The 15,392-nt window shown below is 42.6% G+C and overlaps 3 protein-coding genes across 4 annotated transcripts in view; 1 reads left to right on the top strand and 2 right to left on the bottom strand.

The window, feature by feature from the left end:
* Positions 1 to 1,825: 1,825 nt before the first annotated feature.
* Positions 1,826 to 15,392, bottom strand: part of LOC145695407 (uncharacterized) — a 40,416-nt gene continuing 26,849 nt past the window's right edge. Inside the window, exons 2-11 of the mRNA XM_081772393.1 lie at positions 8,532 to 8,724; positions 8,094 to 8,483; positions 7,810 to 8,049; positions 7,576 to 7,763; positions 6,686 to 7,532; positions 6,379 to 6,641; positions 6,249 to 6,333; positions 5,771 to 6,206; positions 4,002 to 5,725; positions 1,826 to 3,957 (exon numbers count right to left, since the gene is read on the bottom strand). Coding sequence (XP_081628519.1) covers positions 2,422 to 3,957; positions 4,002 to 5,725; positions 5,771 to 6,206; positions 6,249 to 6,333; positions 6,379 to 6,641; positions 6,686 to 7,532; positions 7,576 to 7,763; positions 7,810 to 8,049; positions 8,094 to 8,483; positions 8,532 to 8,693 — 5,871 coding nt within the window. The 5' untranslated portion in view covers positions 8,694 to 8,724 and the 3' untranslated portion in view covers positions 1,826 to 2,421. The remainder of the gene's footprint in view (positions 3,958 to 4,001; positions 5,726 to 5,770; positions 6,207 to 6,248; positions 6,334 to 6,378; positions 6,642 to 6,685; positions 7,533 to 7,575; positions 7,764 to 7,809; positions 8,050 to 8,093; positions 8,484 to 8,531; positions 8,725 to 15,392) is intronic.
* On the bottom strand, positions 10,118 to 12,813 carry LOC145711982 (phenylalanine--tRNA ligase beta subunit-like). Its single transcript, XM_081789670.1, has 9 exons — positions 12,676 to 12,813; positions 12,249 to 12,405; positions 12,031 to 12,189; positions 11,797 to 11,976; positions 11,412 to 11,733; positions 11,036 to 11,141; positions 10,530 to 10,851; positions 10,324 to 10,488; positions 10,118 to 10,275 (listed from the first exon to the last, which is right to left on the bottom strand). The coding sequence occupies exons 1-9, from the start codon at positions 12,811 to 12,813 to the stop codon at positions 10,118 to 10,120; spliced, it is 1,707 nt and encodes a 568-aa protein (XP_081645796.1).
* Positions 13,920 to 14,876, top strand: LOC145695413 (transcription factor BTF3 homolog 4-like). 2 transcript variants are annotated; one of them, XR_014133720.1, is made up of 4 exons: positions 13,920 to 14,180; positions 14,228 to 14,438; positions 14,531 to 14,610; positions 14,773 to 14,876. XR_014133720.1 is itself a non-coding variant. In XM_081772400.1 (4 exons), the coding sequence occupies exons 1-3, from the start codon at positions 13,962 to 13,964 to the stop codon at positions 14,557 to 14,559; spliced, it is 459 nt and encodes a 152-aa protein (XP_081628526.1). In that variant the 5' UTR covers positions 13,920 to 13,961; the 3' UTR covers positions 14,560 to 14,590; positions 14,769 to 14,876. The 2 variants fall into 2 exon arrangements, 1 of the variants encoding a protein (XP_081628526.1); XM_081772400.1 differs by having other exon boundaries at positions 14,531 to 14,590; positions 14,769 to 14,876.

Consider the following 15,392-nt stretch of genomic DNA (forward strand, 5'->3'; position numbering starts at 1 on the left):
CTTAGTTATGTCCATTCCCTCTGCGGAATAAATCTAAGGACCGCAAAGCGCTCCCTCGAAACGAACGCCAAGAAGAATTGTATATTCAAGGGTGAATTATTTAAACGGATTGAGCTCTAGACTTTTAGAAGAAACTACATACAACATACAAGACTTGTATTACAAGTGAAAGTACACAGCCAAACATGCTTAACCTTGAAGTTGTTTTTAATTAATAAATCTGTTTAATTTGTTAGGACAAAAAATTAAATAATATCTATGATTCACAGACTATGATTGAATACCGTTATGCTTCCATTTGAATATCTCTAAATATGTGACATATTATATGTCTTTGACAAATATCTTTCGCAAGGCTACCATTTTTATCTATCAACCTCAATTGATAAATATTGATTGGATCAGTGGTGTATTATAATACAGTATCAATAGACAATTAGTAGCTGACAATCCAAGTGAACGGTCAAAATCTAGTACGATTGAGCTAACCTCATTAGTAGTTCTTCGTTCATGAGATTTTAGTTTAGCTGTCATATGTTTTCTTCGATAATGGATACTAATGAAAAACTCATTCAGCCAGACTTCTCAATATCATATTGGAAATATGCAGTTTACTTGCAGATCAACTGAATCACAGTATGTGACAGACTGTGTCCGATTGTATATTTGGCATATAAAATGTCTATTTATCCAACAATCTATGAGATGCCCCTTCATGGACGATTGATGATCTTTATCGATAAAATCAACTTACATTAGGCTCTATTGTGGGTCATCCTATGGTTCAGCTAATACACTACTATCCTCGGTATAAATCCTCTCTATCCAGAAATGGGAATATGCTTGGACTACCTGTATTTCTGGCACTTACCGGGACCACGGTCGGTGAATGCATTAAAATGAAACTTGTTCAATTATCTACGGGGCACTCTCTCCGAGCAAAATGGAACTCAGGTCATGGCACTTTCCGAAATGAGTTTAATCAACAAGATAATATGGCATGCTGGCTATAAAATTTTATACGGTCTTGGCGTCTATAAAATAAACATGAAACATTTAAATAATCCGGGTAGTGTGAAAACTTTTACTAGTAGTTAGTGATTTATTACCGTTCAGTCCTTTTCTTGTGTCTCACAGATTCCTTCTTTTCAAATCTTCTCAATCTAGTTGTCTGAAGAGACTCATCCCACTCTTGAAACACTGTAGCTCTCTCTGCAATTTTACCATGCAAAACCATGCGATTTTTCAGTCGGCAAAATGGGACGAACGATGGTTTACAACCGACATCGATAATTATCCAATTTAAAGATAATGTAGATGTAAATAATCTAATTTAAATGCAGAACGGACCCTGTTTTTATAGCGGTTTTCTCCGTAGATGACGAGCGAGATCCAAAATCCAGAGAAGAAAGATGATCATATTTGATCGTCTTTATATCGAGTTTCAGGTAGAATATATTTATTTATAGAAAGAAGCATTCTTTATTCTGAGAAACTACTGCAGCCGGAGGCACCCTGACATCGTTTTGATGAAATATTTAAAAATAAGTGAGGACATTAAAGAATCCCCAGTTACTAGCTGCTTCAAATTTTCATACAGGCTGTTCTAATTGAAAGTGTTACAACAGGCATGGTTCCAACCAAAGGAATTCAAGCCTTTCTGATACATTTTTGTTGCATTAAAAGTTTATTCGTCGAATACAGTTTAATATTATTATCAGACATGGAGAAGTGTGTTTTAGCCTCATTTTCCTCGAGTGTCGCATCAGCCATTCGAGTGTTTCCGAGTTCTCTCTAAAAATTGTGTTTAATAAAAAGTCGAAGGTGATTTTTTTGAATTAATATTCGAATGGGCTAGTATTCTCGGCAAGTGAATCATTAGCCTTATAAAATAAAGGGGAAAGCAATAAAGACTAGGGTGTTGCCAACACCTAAAGTATTATTTTGATAGCATTTCGAACAGTTAAAGCTTTTTCCCAGTAAAGTTGAACTTGATCGTCTTCTTTTGAAAAGCAAGACCATTTGGGCATGTAATTTCTTGGGGAGTTGTAGCAAAACGGAAAACAAAGAAACGAAATGTTACGCAGACTGTTGTTAGAGGTTAAAGTTTTTGTTTGAAAGTTGAAAAGTTGGTAGAAGGAACGGATTGAATGAAAAACTTTTTCAGCTAACGACAAGGTAAGATTTCGCACACCATGATTTCAGGGAGAAAATATTAGAAATAAGTTGGATAAGATAGTGATAAAGAGAAAAGTAATTTACATATTCAAAATATTAAGCAAGAAGCAAAATATAATTTAAACAGAGAAAACAAAGCATAATCTTTCTGATCAGAAAACGGCAGCAGTTGAGCAACAATTCAAGAAAATATTAGAAATAAAAATAAGTTGGCGCTATTATAAATTATTTATAAAACAATCGCTACGAATCATCCCACCACGGGTCTGTGTACTTGACGGCAGATGCTCCTTTTCTGGGTGTCGTCCTGAGGCCAGATGGGGGAGGAGGCATACTCAACAAACCAGCACTCTGGTTGTTGTTAATTTTTGGAACTCGTAGGGTAATTTTGATAGGCTTCTTCTCCAATTCATCTGCTTGTTTACTATCAACTAGATCATCGGGGGCCTTCTTGATTTCGAATCGCAAGTTTGTTGCTCCTGGGGCTCGTTGGAGGGGAGGAGGTGCCACGGAAGACCTTCTTTTTGACAGTTTGTCAAGCAAAGCGGTGCAGTCGATTTCAGACTCGGGAACGCTGCAAACGAAGACAGGCTCGATCCTCCACTTTCCGTCTGCCTCGCCTTTTTGATTTCTTGCAATTTTTATCTTTGGCAGTTTATAGGGGCTCTTGGAAGGGCTTTCTCCGCCTTTACGAGGACTGCGACTACGACGACTAGGTGACTTTGTTCGAGCTCGTTTAGGCGCGATACCAGGACGGTAAGCCTCGTCGGAGATCTTTCGAGCCTGCTTTTTCTTGGACTCGGAGAATTTCTCATTCTCTGGTTTGATAGTAATCACTTCCGTTGGCGTTTCAAAAACTTGAACCGAGCTAGCAGTCGGCGAGTAGATGATCTTTTGCTGCTTCTTTGGGGGATTGAACCGAGGAAGGTCAGTGAGCTTTTTGCGAACTTGCTCCGAACGAGTTGTGCTGTTCTTTCTCTTCGCTGGCGGTTTTGGATTTGTCACGATATTCGGATGAGCTGCCTTTGGTACCTGCGGCATCTTAGGTGCTGCGGCAACCTGAGCTGGAGAGGGAAGCGAAGAAGGAAAGGGAGCTTTTGACTCAGCTGATGACGATGGCGGGGACTTCAGCGAGTTTAAAAGATGAAGACCGCCAAATGGATTGACTTTGTTCTGCGGAAAAGGCTCAATCGGACTGGCTAAAAGCGCTTGAAGCTTGCTCATTGAAGATGAGCTGGGCTGTGGCATCGAAACAGGCATTGATTGCGCTTGAGCTCTAGCGAGCATCTCTTGGGGAGACGGTTGAGCTTGCTGGATGAGCATAGACACGTGTCGGGCAAGTGTTTCTTTGTCATTGAGCGTGTGGACGCCTTGAACCATTGATTTGATGATATCCTGAAAGGAGGAGTTGTCGGTGTTTAACGCTGGAACTGGATCGATAGGTTTCTTTAGTAAGGAGGATATGAGCCCCGTTGAGTTGCTTGGTGTAATATGCGGAGTGGTGGTAGTAGTCCTTACGGACGGATTTGTGAGCGCGGATGATTCGGATAATAAAGAATTTGGAGGAGCACTCGCAGGTAAAGAACCCGGGATCGCACTGGGCGACAGAATTGGTGGAACAGCGGGAGCTGCCTTGCTGGAAGGCGGGCAAGTCTCAGATGAAGGGCGTCTAAGAGGAGCAGGTGTTGGAACTGGAGGTGGAGCAGAGGCCGCTGGCTGACTGAAGTAGTTAGGATCGATGGGCTCGGATTTGATATTTGCCAGCATTGCGTGCGTTTTCTGAAAAAAAATAATTTGTTTGAAAAAAAAAATTGAATACTTACCATCATATCCTGCTCTGACAGAACTTTTGGAGGCGGCAAAGGTTGATCCAAGTCGATAAAGTCAGTGATATTGAATTCAGTGCTCGGTCCAGTCGATTTTGCTGCTGTTGAGGGCTCGCTACTTCCAAAGATGTCATCTAATGGGTTGAATGAGTCGCAGATTGAGTCCTTCGATGATGTTGATGGCGCTGTTGCACCTGTACCGAAAAGCTCATCAAGGGGATTGAATTCAGAAGATGCGGCGGACGAAACTGGGATAGCAGGTTCAGTCGCGGGCAAGATAGGAGCACTAGACGATGTTACTGTCAAAGGTGCGCTGATGGGAGTTGAAACGGGCGGCATAGAAGAGAATAAAGCTTCGTTCGGGAAGATCGAGGGCGCTTTATCTGCAGCTGTACTTGCCTTAGCAAGTGGATTGGTTGGCTTGTCGAAAACAGGCGTTTCTATGGCTGGCTGGAAAAGATCATCAAGAGGATCAACGTCTTTTTTCTTCGATGAGTCCCGCCGTACCAAAGAATCTAATGGTAAATCGTCGTCTTCATTTTCAGGAGAAGATGGAAGTTTTTCCTGAACTTTCGGAGCTGCTATTTCTGGCTTTTTCGCCTTATCATCTGGATGCTTTTCGGTTAACGTTGGCCCAAAACCACTGTTCTCCTCAGAAACATGCTTCTTCTCGATACCGAGAGTTTTAACTATTTCAGAACTATTTTCCTTGCCATCCGACGGAGGAACAGATTGGGAAACTTCAGGAATAGCGATCTTTTGCTGGTCTGGTTCATCTGGAGGAGAGAGTGGTAATTTGTTTGAAGAGATGACCGGCTGTTCATTCGTCTTTATTTCGACGTCTTTGACTGCTTGTCTAGCCGTCAGATCAACCTTCTTGGGACTACCATTTAATAATCCTTCCACGAGAGAACCGCGCTTTGGCTCGTCAGCAGCCTGAGGCGGAGTCAATGTTGATACTGGTTCTGCCATAATCGGACAAGCATCAATTTTGGGTGCCTCGAGCTCTTTCTTTGTAGGCATTTCGGCAGCTTTGTTGATAGCAACATCATCGAGCGCGTTCGTCTCTTTCTTCGATTGCTTTGATGGTGGACCTTGGTGATCTAAAGAGTGCTTTCGTTTAGGCGATAGACATGCTGAACGATTGATGATATCTGCTGCCTTTTCTGAATCATTCGGAAGGCGATCAACCAAAACTTTCAGCGGCTGGCAGAGCTTGATTTGCTCTTCCGGTGGTATTTCATTCAATGCGTTTACGTCGTTAACGGGAACAGGTGGCTTTTCAGGCACAAGAGGAACATCGATCTTTTTAGAATCATTAACGTCCAGTTTTGGCGCTGGTTCTTGCTTTTTCGCTTCTATTGGAAGACCATTTTCTTTTGGAACTTCTTGGATCTTCTCTTGGACAGTTCCATTTACCGTTACTTTCGCATCATCGGCAGGATTGTTGACTTCAGTTGATGGCTTCCGCGCCCGAATTTCTGCCTTAGCTTGCTCTGTTTTAGTAATTGACTTCGCCTTCTTGACTTCCTGGGGAATTCGGGTAGGTTTCAACGGCAAAACTGTTGTAGATTGCTTCTGTTTCGCTTTTTGGTAGGGCGTGAGCTTTTTCTTACTATCCTGCTTTGATTTTGTAGAGTTGAAGATGTTTTTGAACTTGTTCATCATGTTCCCGGTCTCACTCTTACTGTCTTTTTTGAATAAGTTTCCGAATGAAATGCCTAAAATGAAAATGTAAATACATGCCGATTTTCTCATGATAAAACCTCTATTGCTCGATTTCTTCTTGTCAGCGGGTTTTGGAGATGGTTTATTCTCGCTGTCGAGCTTTTTGAACTTGTCGAATATTTCTTTCGTGGCGTTGTTCATAGCCGGAGCCTTATCATCACTCTTTCCAAGACTCCTTCGTCGTGGATCAACCTTTAGAAGCTGTTCAGTAAGTTGACGAGTGGAAATTTCCTCTGGTGCAGCTTCTTTAGGCTCTTGAGCGGACATTGCTGGCTTTGCTCCCTTCGCAAATGCTCCAAGCTTGATAAGGCCTGGTTTGACGTTGGCTTTGGAGACAGGTGGAGTATTCGGCGCTTTGCTCGCGTCTCCGCGAACTGGAGTTCGAGCTTGAAAGCTTGGACCTTGTTGCTGATGAGCAGGGTGTTGAGATGAATGTTGAACTGGCGGTGGAGTAGCCTGAGCAGGTAATGATGCCTAGAAAATGCTATAAGAGAAAATAGGGAGACAAAAATGTACCGGTGGTGTATTTCGAACTTGAGGAGTCTGAGCGTCTGGTCGGTTTGATTGAGGTCTGACTTCTGGTCTAACGAGTCTAGCACGGCTTAATTTGGTATATTTAGTCCCTGATTGATGATCATTGACTTACCTTCCAGGCTTAGGTTTTGGGAAACTAGGCGTAACAAGGCGAACCTCTTTCCCTCCAACCATTTTCGGAGTAATCATTATATTGGGCGGTGTAGATCGCATACGGATCTGGCTGGGCACTGAAACCACTGGCGGTCGCGTCATGCGGAATCCTGGGGACGATTCCATGATGACAGGTTGGTTTTGACCACCGACAACTTTGGTCCCGATCACTGTCTTGCCGTCCATGCTCGGGCCATTCATTCTCGGACTGTTCAACTGAGCCTAAATCAAACCATTTCGACGCATGTTTGAAATGATTAGTTTACCTGTGAGACTGAGGGATTAGTAGGTCTGATAAATCCTTTGAGCGGTCGAGCGTTGCCACTCAGGATCTTGGATTTCCCCTGCACGACTTTGAATTGGCCAACCGAAACCGCGTTTTTCATATTGAATCCCTTGATAGGCGTGCCTTTTACTGGCTGAGGGATAACTTCGGGTGTTGTTTCTTTCTTTAATTGAACAGGTACAGGTTCAGTTTTAGACTCAAGCGGCTTTGACTCTTTTGCTTCTTCAACTTGTTCAGCTGATTTTGATTCAACTTTGACTTGAGGTGGTGGGCGATTAGTAATGATTGCGTTAGCAGATGGTGCAGGCTTTGGCGAAGGCTTTGGAGGCTGCGTTGGGATAGGGACTTTTTTCACTGGCTCAGGAGGTGCGTCAAGATCTTCCAAGAAAGCAGCAGCATCATCCGCCTCCGTCTTTGGCTTCTCTCCGGCCTTACTGAACTCCATGTCCATACGTTTAAGGTCTGATTTGGTGGATTCAGATAGTTCAACTTTGGAACCAAGGAACTTCATCTCCTTGAGCTTGATTTCTCGATCGCATCGTAGAACTTGCTTTTTGATCTTTTCCCGGCGTATAATCAGGCAAAGCAGGTTTCTAGAGCGCTCAAGATCGGATCGGAGCTGCGTAATGCGTCTGTAACGCTGCTCAGCAGTGGCTGCTTCTGGTTCAACATCGTTGTCATTGAAAAGCTGCTGGTTGCCGCCTGCGCGTCTTCGCAATCGCCAGTATTCGAATACCCAGTCAAGAGTATCCATGGAATAACTCGTGAGGCGATTCTTCGCATGTTCGAGTGATACAAGAGTGAAGAAGTTCTCTTCAAGAAAACGGCTAAAATGGTGTCTGAAAAATCTTAATAATGGGAAGAGTTTACCGTTCTTCGTCGACTTGTTGATCGATTGAAGTCCTACGTTTTCTAACTTCGTCCAATTTCGTTTCCGAGTGCTTGTCGCAGTGAAGAAAAAGATTGACGCGTCCTCCCTTCGTCTCCATTTTTACTGAAAGACCAGAACGCACAGCGCAAGTGACGTGGTAGCTTTTGTAGCACTTCTTTATGTTACACTAAATGAGGCACATGAGGCACTTTATCGTAACTCTTAGAAGTTACCTGGACACACCCGACGGTGTTGGAGCAAACTGTGCATTTTAGCGATTTCCTGGACTCAGGCAATTGCGAAATGTCAGGTTTTTCCATCCGTGCTGGATCAGTCATTGTGATCTCCGGGATCCACAGCGCACACTGGATGTGGACCCATGGAGCTGAAGTTGCAACCCGCTCCCAGCCGATCGCCCTTTTCATCGTTCCGCCGTGCTGAGAGCACAAGTAGCATTTCGGCTTCAGGTTTTCCTAAACAAATGGATAACTGCAATAAACGAAGAGAAGGGGCTTACCTTGCATGGTTGACAAAACCAATCCTCCCCATCGTCAATCTTAAGGATTCCGTAACAATGCTGATGGACGCAGATATCGCAGCCGTCACAGAACACGAGCTCGTTGCCGTCTTCACCATTCGGACTTCGGCACACATCGCAGACCGAGTTGTCCTCCATGGATTTGACAGTTTTGTTTGAGCATTTTTGCCGAATGGTGGAATTCGCCTGCGTTTCAAACTCGTCGATAATCGTCTCGAGATCGTCCTCAGTAAGTGTTGGCAAACTGGCGGCGACACGATGTTGATTAGCCCGCTCGAGCCAAGCCACATCCAAGTTATCTAGGGAATACCTTGGCCGTGACTTTGGCGGCTTTATCGGCGGTTGAGGGGCGGATTCCAGCTCAACAACCTACAAAAGAAGGATTAGATCGCTGAATAATGAAAGAGTTGATCTTACATGAGCTTTCTTTTGTTTGGCTTTGGCAGGTACTTGGACCCCCCTTTCCCATTCAGTCTTCCAGTTGTCGGCTAAGTAGAAAAACTGATGGCAATCAGGGAGGTCTGTGACCGTCATGGCCGAGACCAAATCTTTCCGATACACCTCATTAGGCGTACTCATTTAGTGTATCAAATCACGCTTTTTCTCATCACTAAAAAGATAAACATTAGAAGAAAGATATGAAGTGAATGTTTTAAAGGAATATGAATGCAGTATGTCAACATTTCTATGAATTTTATGGTCAGTTTCAAGGTGATTTGTAAGCTCTTCTCTGCTGGTTTTGGTTACAGAGCACACGGGGCAATAAATCAAAGTTTTTCTATGCTTGATTGGTTCTCTTTCGTGACGCGATTTACGCTTTCTTGGGATAGTTTTTCGACCAGGCTTGTTTGCCTCATTGGCCGTCCACGACAGACATTTGAGATAAACATCTTCTGCAGTGTGAAATTCAGTGAGGTGGTCAGTCAGTTTTGAGAACAGTGGAGAACGATAGATGCAGAAGTCGCATTTATTTAGCCTCGTCAGTGGACGGCAAGCGAGATCTTTCAGAATATAATCTATAATCTGATGATCTTCGAAGCAGTGAATCCTCAGGACGTCAGTCGAAGAGAACGTTACCCCGGGACAAAGGTAGCAGGTGACTTTGTTTTCCGTTGACACTGGTGGTGGGACGGATCCTCTGGCTGACTTTTTCGCGACAAGAGCGCCGCTTCTGTTTGTTTTGGCAACGGGCGTTCTAGAGCTTGATTAATACATTTGCCGTCTAGTGCATTTCTTACGCAGGCGGCAGCTGTACGAATTCAAACTCCGATTGCTCTTGTTCCACTGTCTCAGACCGCCCAACTAATGCTTCCGGAGGTAAATCTATGTTGTACACGTCCTGTTCTGGTACAACTTGCTCTTCAACCCTGGCTAAGATGTAGCTATTGTGATAGCGCGCTTCATCTTCTGCTTGTTCTGCATGGAGCAAAGTATGGGTTCGCATATCTCAATACAGCCCTGATTTCGCCCCGGAAGACGAACCCCTGCCGATCTATAGTGACGCTTCCAGAAGTCGTCGACATCTTTGTCAGCGATAAGCATCTCGCAGAGCTGGCATTTCAGCAGGACCGTACCGGGAGAAAGGTCTTCGGTTGATATCATTTCACAAGTTCTATCAGCATTTGACTGGTGCGTCTGCATATGTTCGTCGAAATCTGGCTTTTGCTTGGCGGCGAAAGAACACTCGTCTTCGGCGCGACATTTGAAAAGCGTCAAGTCAGCAAAACAACTCAATACCGCTACATCATCAGCCATATTTGTTTTCTAAAAGCATAAAAATGATGAATAAAAATCTTTGAACCTGGCGGAAGAGCGACCATTATTTTAAATTCCCCTAGTTGGATTTTTACCAAAATCAACCTAGCACGGCGTATTTCCCAGCGAAATACGAAAAACAGAATATCAGTATTAAAAATACTAAACCCAGTCACGGACAGAGTACGGACAGAATAATAGATAGTTATAATTTTACAGAATGTCAAATGACAAAGGAAAATTCCTTTTTACAGGAATGGCTCGAGATTAATCTCAAAAGCACTGACAGGATTGGGCAATTCGAAAGCCTTCAAAGTGTTGGGATGGATAACACCCATTTGTCCAATTTTTTCGTTCCACAAGTAAATATCTGCACAGACTTGAAAGTAAGTCGGCGACGATCCCTCTGAAAAGAACAAATGTCAATCTCGGTAATTATAATTTTGTGACGTACTTTTAATATAATAACCATCTGCAGAGCCTGGTTCGCAAGGAGGAGCTTCCAGGAGTTCCATCACTCGATCCAGCAATCCATGAATAACTTCAAACCCGCTAGAATTTGAGTAGCACAGTGCTGACATGTGTCGTTCGTTTCTACAGCCGGTATGCGTCGAGTCGTCTATCAGTTAATTTTCACACAGTTTTCATTTGATCCCAAACCTTTCAAAACTACATCAGAAATTTCAAAGAGTTTCAACGGTAGCGGGAGTTTTCTGTTGGCTTGTGTCGTTTTCAGAAGCCCAGGGAGAAGACCTGTTCGGCAAACTTGGAACTCCGCGGTTTTAGGATTGGATACGGTGACCGCCTCAGCTGGAAGCTTGTCGAAGCCCATTTTCTCGCCGAGATCAGCGCGTGAAACAAGCGCGAATGTAAGCGCCTCGCAGAAGCCGGCAGCAGCAACGTCTACGCGCAACAAATCGCACAATTTATTGATGGGCAGCTGCTTTGCTACTGTGTTTGTTGGCGGCATGGTCATTACAAGCTATAAAATTTCATTTTATGACGAATTAATAATTAACCAGATATGTTCTTTGAAACGTACTTTTCTCAAGACAAAATCTTTTCAAAGAAAAATCCGTTGGAAAGCGCACAATTTCCCAGAAGAATTACCCCGAGGATTATAATTGCTCAACATTCGCTATCATCATCAATCATAAAAATCGTACCTTGTTGAAATCATAAGCCACGGCAACATCTTCCATGATATCACAGGGGTGCAAAATGTCGTGTCTCGTTGGCGGAATTCGTGAGATAATCTTTTCGTTTTCATATCTTTAATCGAGTTGATAGAGCGCTCTCCCACTACTGCTAGATGAGGACAATTTATAAGTGATAAAAAATTAGATTGTTATTGTTTACTTTCCAGCGAGTTTCAGACTTGAAGCCATAAAGTGCGCAATTATGTGTTTGACCAAAATTACTAAGTATGAAATTGATACCTGTTATTATTAAAGTTAATTAGTTTATTATTAAAATTCTACAGATAACCTCCAAAATTACATTTTTCAACCCTTCCTTGAAACAAGCCCCATTCTGGACAACAGCTTCGCCATAGTTTCTGCAGTAACATCTTGCGGCAGTCCAATTTGTCTTCTGATATATTCCGGGTCAACAGATTCTTCCCAGTACTTGAGCGTCGGAGTAATTTCTTTCTTTCCGTTGAAATATTCGATCTCGACGGGCTCGATTTTGAAGGGCGCAGCGCAGTATTCGGAGAACATGGTAACGATTGTATCCAAAACGATGTTTGTCTTTGCCCAGTCGGTTCCAGTTACTTCAATGAAAACGTTCTTTGTGGAAAGCGTGATTTTCGAGTGCTCGCCATTGATAATTGGAGGTAACGAGCAAATAGTTGAGTTGCTATCTAAAATCAAATATTTGCAGAAAGCCCCAATTTCCATTATTTTCCGAAGTCAAACAATCTTACCCAAAATGAGTGGGTATCGCTCCTTATTCTTGATAATCGGCACATATTGCTTCATAAACGAGTCCTTTTCGTACATTTCCAACAATTCCGGCGCGCTCATTTCTTTCTCCTGCTTCAACGCCACGAATTTGATTTCTTCTGGTTTTCTAGCGACGTATCTGAAAGGCCCCTTCACCGTATCTGAACAAGCATTAGTTGATATTGAATTATATTCAATTAGGTATCACTACTAACCTAAATCGTGGGTGCCAATGGAGGAGAGTGTGCGCTGACGTGCCAAGTTCTGGTGCAATTTGTCTTGCAGGTCGATAAATGATTCATAGCTAGCCTCCGTGAAAGTAACATTTCGCAGGACTGCACCCATTACGACAGGTCGCACCGAAGCGGTCGATTCTTCGACGATGATCTTTTTTGGGTCGATCAAATTTCATCTTTCAATTAAAAAAAATCACTTGTAGCAAATTTATGATCGCGTTCCTTCTCGACGGGGGATCCTTCGAGAGTGTACTGATCAGGAGCTTTTCCGTCGAAAATATTGATCGCCCGGCAAAGTCCTTCGATGCAAAGAATATCGTAACGGTTCGCTGGAATGTCAACTTTGAAGATCGTCTAAATTAATTATTCAGTAAAGAAAATTATTATTCTCATGAAAATTTTCATTCAATAATAGATTCGGCGTAATTAAATTTTAAAATCCACTGTGCACTACTTTTTCAAACCCTAGAAACTTATTACATACCAGGAGAATATCCTTTATTCTGTCAGTCAGTCAGTACGAATCCCTAGGGGTTCAGATCGAACACCGATTGTCCGACTGTCTCGTTTCTTTCCCGCAGAATCTCTCGAATTCAAAAAAGAAGGAAAGAATCGAATTCTCACCTTTCCATTTTCTTCCTCGATATCGTCGAGTTCAAGTCCCAAATCGAAGAACAAGTTCTCCAGTTCTTCCTGCGTTATGCTCTTCGCTCGACCAGTTCGACGGAGAAAATCTTCTTTTTCAACTCCAATCGTCGGCATTCTGAAAATTCATTCCTATTTACAAAACTTATAAAGCAAAGAAAAACGTCTTCGCAAGTGATAATTTCATATAAAATTACAAATATTAGACGATTTCATTTTCACTCAAACTCAAAATAAGCCGTAAAGGAAAAGACTAAATCAGAAAAAGTATTTTTTTTTTGTTCAAAAGAAAACGCTCATATTATCAATTATCTAAGTAGTCTACGAATAATTAAAAACACATTAAGTTTAAATGAATCATATTTAAAAGTTAACTGGTCAATGGAAAGATATCTTTCCATTTCTAAAATTATAATGGCTTCTTTTTCAATCTTCTTTCAAAATCTCTAAAAAAAGTAAACCCAAAAAGACCTCAGATAGTTTTTTTCTCTAGCGCTTGCGCTTTTAGTGAATATCGCGCGCGATCGCCATAAAAGTTCAGCGTTGACGCTCAACTCGCGCGCGGAGCCAGCGACGTTTCGCGTGGGCGCTGGCCATTTTTAGCGTGGGCTCCTTCAGCTTTTCCCGAAAAAAAGAAAAGTTTTCACTTTGCTACTGTAAGGAAGGGGGTTGCTTTTTTGAGTCGAGCACGCGCGCACTCCTGCTTGAGCCACCAATTCATTCTTTGGGATCAGCCAATGAGAGCGCCGCGGGCAGGAGTGATGACGTCATCGCGCTGGGCGCGGCGCCGACGCGAGCCCAAAGGCACCTGATTGGCGGTTTAGGGAATAACACGCGCGCGCCCAATAGCAATTTTCTTCCCTTTCAGAAGAACTTATCATCAAATCAGAGAAATCGAAACAGCGCCTGGTTGGTGCACCAGGCGGGATTAACACGCGATTAAGGGGATTATAAGGGACAAGGAGGCGTTAGCTTTCAATCAGGACGCTTATAATTAGCTAAAGATCTCTGTTTTTACCGATTAAATTATTGAAAACTCTGTGATTTATCATTTAGTTGTAGTATCCTTATTTTATAATCAAAAATATATATTTTTTCAAATCATTTTCTTGGTAAATTTAGTCTTTTTTTTCTTGAGAAAATAGCATCTGTTCCCTATCTTAAAACGAGAGCAAAAATTAGAGTGTATCTGAAAACATCATCTTAAAAAATGCATTTCTAATAATGATTGTTGTTTTTTTTAGACTCCGGTCGGCCATCATACCATGAACCCCGAGAAGCTGAAGCAGCTACAGGCCTCTGTCCGCGTCGGCGGCAAAGGAACTGCTCGAAGAAAGAAGAAGATCGTCCACAAGGCGTCTTCGACCGACGACAAGAAGCTTCAGAGCCAGCTCAAGAAACTCTCCATCAACCCCATCCCAGGAATCGAAGAAGTTAACATGTTCAAGGAAGACGGATCCGTCCTTCACTTCCAGAACCCCAAGGTAAATTGAAACACCTTTTTACTCAAAATTAAAAATTACTTGATTAGGTTCAAGCATCCCCCAACGCCAACACCTTCGCCATCTCCGGCAGCGCCCAGACCAAGCAGATCTCCGAGATGCTTCCCCAGATCGTGAGCCAGATGGGCCCCGAAGGTTTCGCCTCCCTCCGCAAAATGGCGATGAAGGGCGCCGAAGCTGAAGCCGCCAAGAACGACGATGTCCCCGAACTCGAAGGCGACTTTGAGGAAGAAAGCAAAAAGGATCGGAGCTAACTTTTATTCATTATCATCAAGGGTAACAACCGACATCCTAAGTATCTAAACTCGAGATTCATTTTTAACTCCGCTGACAGGAAGAAGAAGCTGCCAAGGCTAACTAAGAGACTGACCGTTGAGTTGAATTCGTAACAGGCGCCGTTCAAAACTGTTCCGTTCTCTCTATCCACGCCATGTACATTATTACAGTTACCTTAGTTCAGTTCTATTTGTATCATGATGTACATCCAATGATCGTTTTTTATTGGAAATAAATGAACATCCTTTTAATGAAATTTTATATTTTAAAACTGGATTTCTGAACGGACAACAGGCAGGAGAGATTGGACTCACGTTTGTTTATTTTCGATATTATTTTCTATTTCTAATTTGTAAAACCACCACCTGATTGCAATTGAAATAAATCGGAAACGACAATTTATTATTATCGCCGTTATCATGTCAGACTATGTTCTTGTTGATGTTCTTGCCTTATCTCTTCTGAAAGTGAGTATCACCAACGCTCGGTAAATATTTAGGTTTTTTAAAAACCGAACAACCGGTTATTAAGACTTTGAATGCCGAATTTCCGGTTTCAATAGGGGATTCAAATAAAAGTCCACTTGGGCCATCATCAGAATTTCGATCATCAAATAAAAGGCCTTCATAACAAATAATGTCGTAAACGAGCCGTATTTTTATTGAAGACATCAACCAGCTCAGGCTTTTATCTCGGCGATAGTTATCGAATGCCGTCTGAGAAACGCGTGCCTCGACCACATACGCCCTGTTTTCTCATCCCAGACTCTTTCACTTTCAGAATATTACACTCAGAGTAGGCGGCCGGCCCGGAAGGCAAATATTATTTTCAACATAGAAACCGGCGACATTAAGATCCGAGACTGCTTCTCCGGTGCCATTTACTGTTTTTGTCCATATTTTTAACGGCTGGTTCATT

The sequence above is a fragment of the Oikopleura dioica genome, chromosome 1 (genome assembly GCF_907165135.1).
Source record: "Oikopleura dioica chromosome 1, OKI2018_I68_1.0, whole genome shotgun sequence".
Classification (NCBI taxonomy): Eukaryota; Metazoa; Chordata; class Appendicularia; order Copelata; family Oikopleuridae; genus Oikopleura; species Oikopleura dioica.

Coding starts and splice junctions, on each gene's coding strand:
- LOC145711982 (XM_081789670.1), bottom strand. CDS start 12,813: ATGCCGACGATTGGAGTTGAAAAAGAAGATTTTCTCCGTCGAACTGGT. Junction 11,734..11,796: donor GCGATACCCACTCATTTTGG/GTAAGATTGTTT, acceptor ATTTGATTTTAG/ATAGCAACTCAACTATTTGC. Junction 10,489..10,529: donor TTCTGATGTAGTTTTGAAAG/GTTTGGGATCAA, acceptor ATTAACTGATAG/ACGACTCGACGCATACCGGC.
- LOC145695413 (XM_081772400.1), top strand. CDS start 13,962: ATGAACCCCGAGAAGCTGAAGCAGCTACAGGCCTCTGTCCGCGTCGGC. Junction 14,181..14,227: donor TTCACTTCCAGAACCCCAAG/GTAAATTGAAAC, acceptor TTACTTGATTAG/GTTCAAGCATCCCCCAACGC. Junction 14,439..14,530: donor CTTTGAGGAAGAAAGCAAAA/AGGATCGGAGCT, acceptor AACTCCGCTGAC/AGGAAGAAGAAGCTGCCAAG.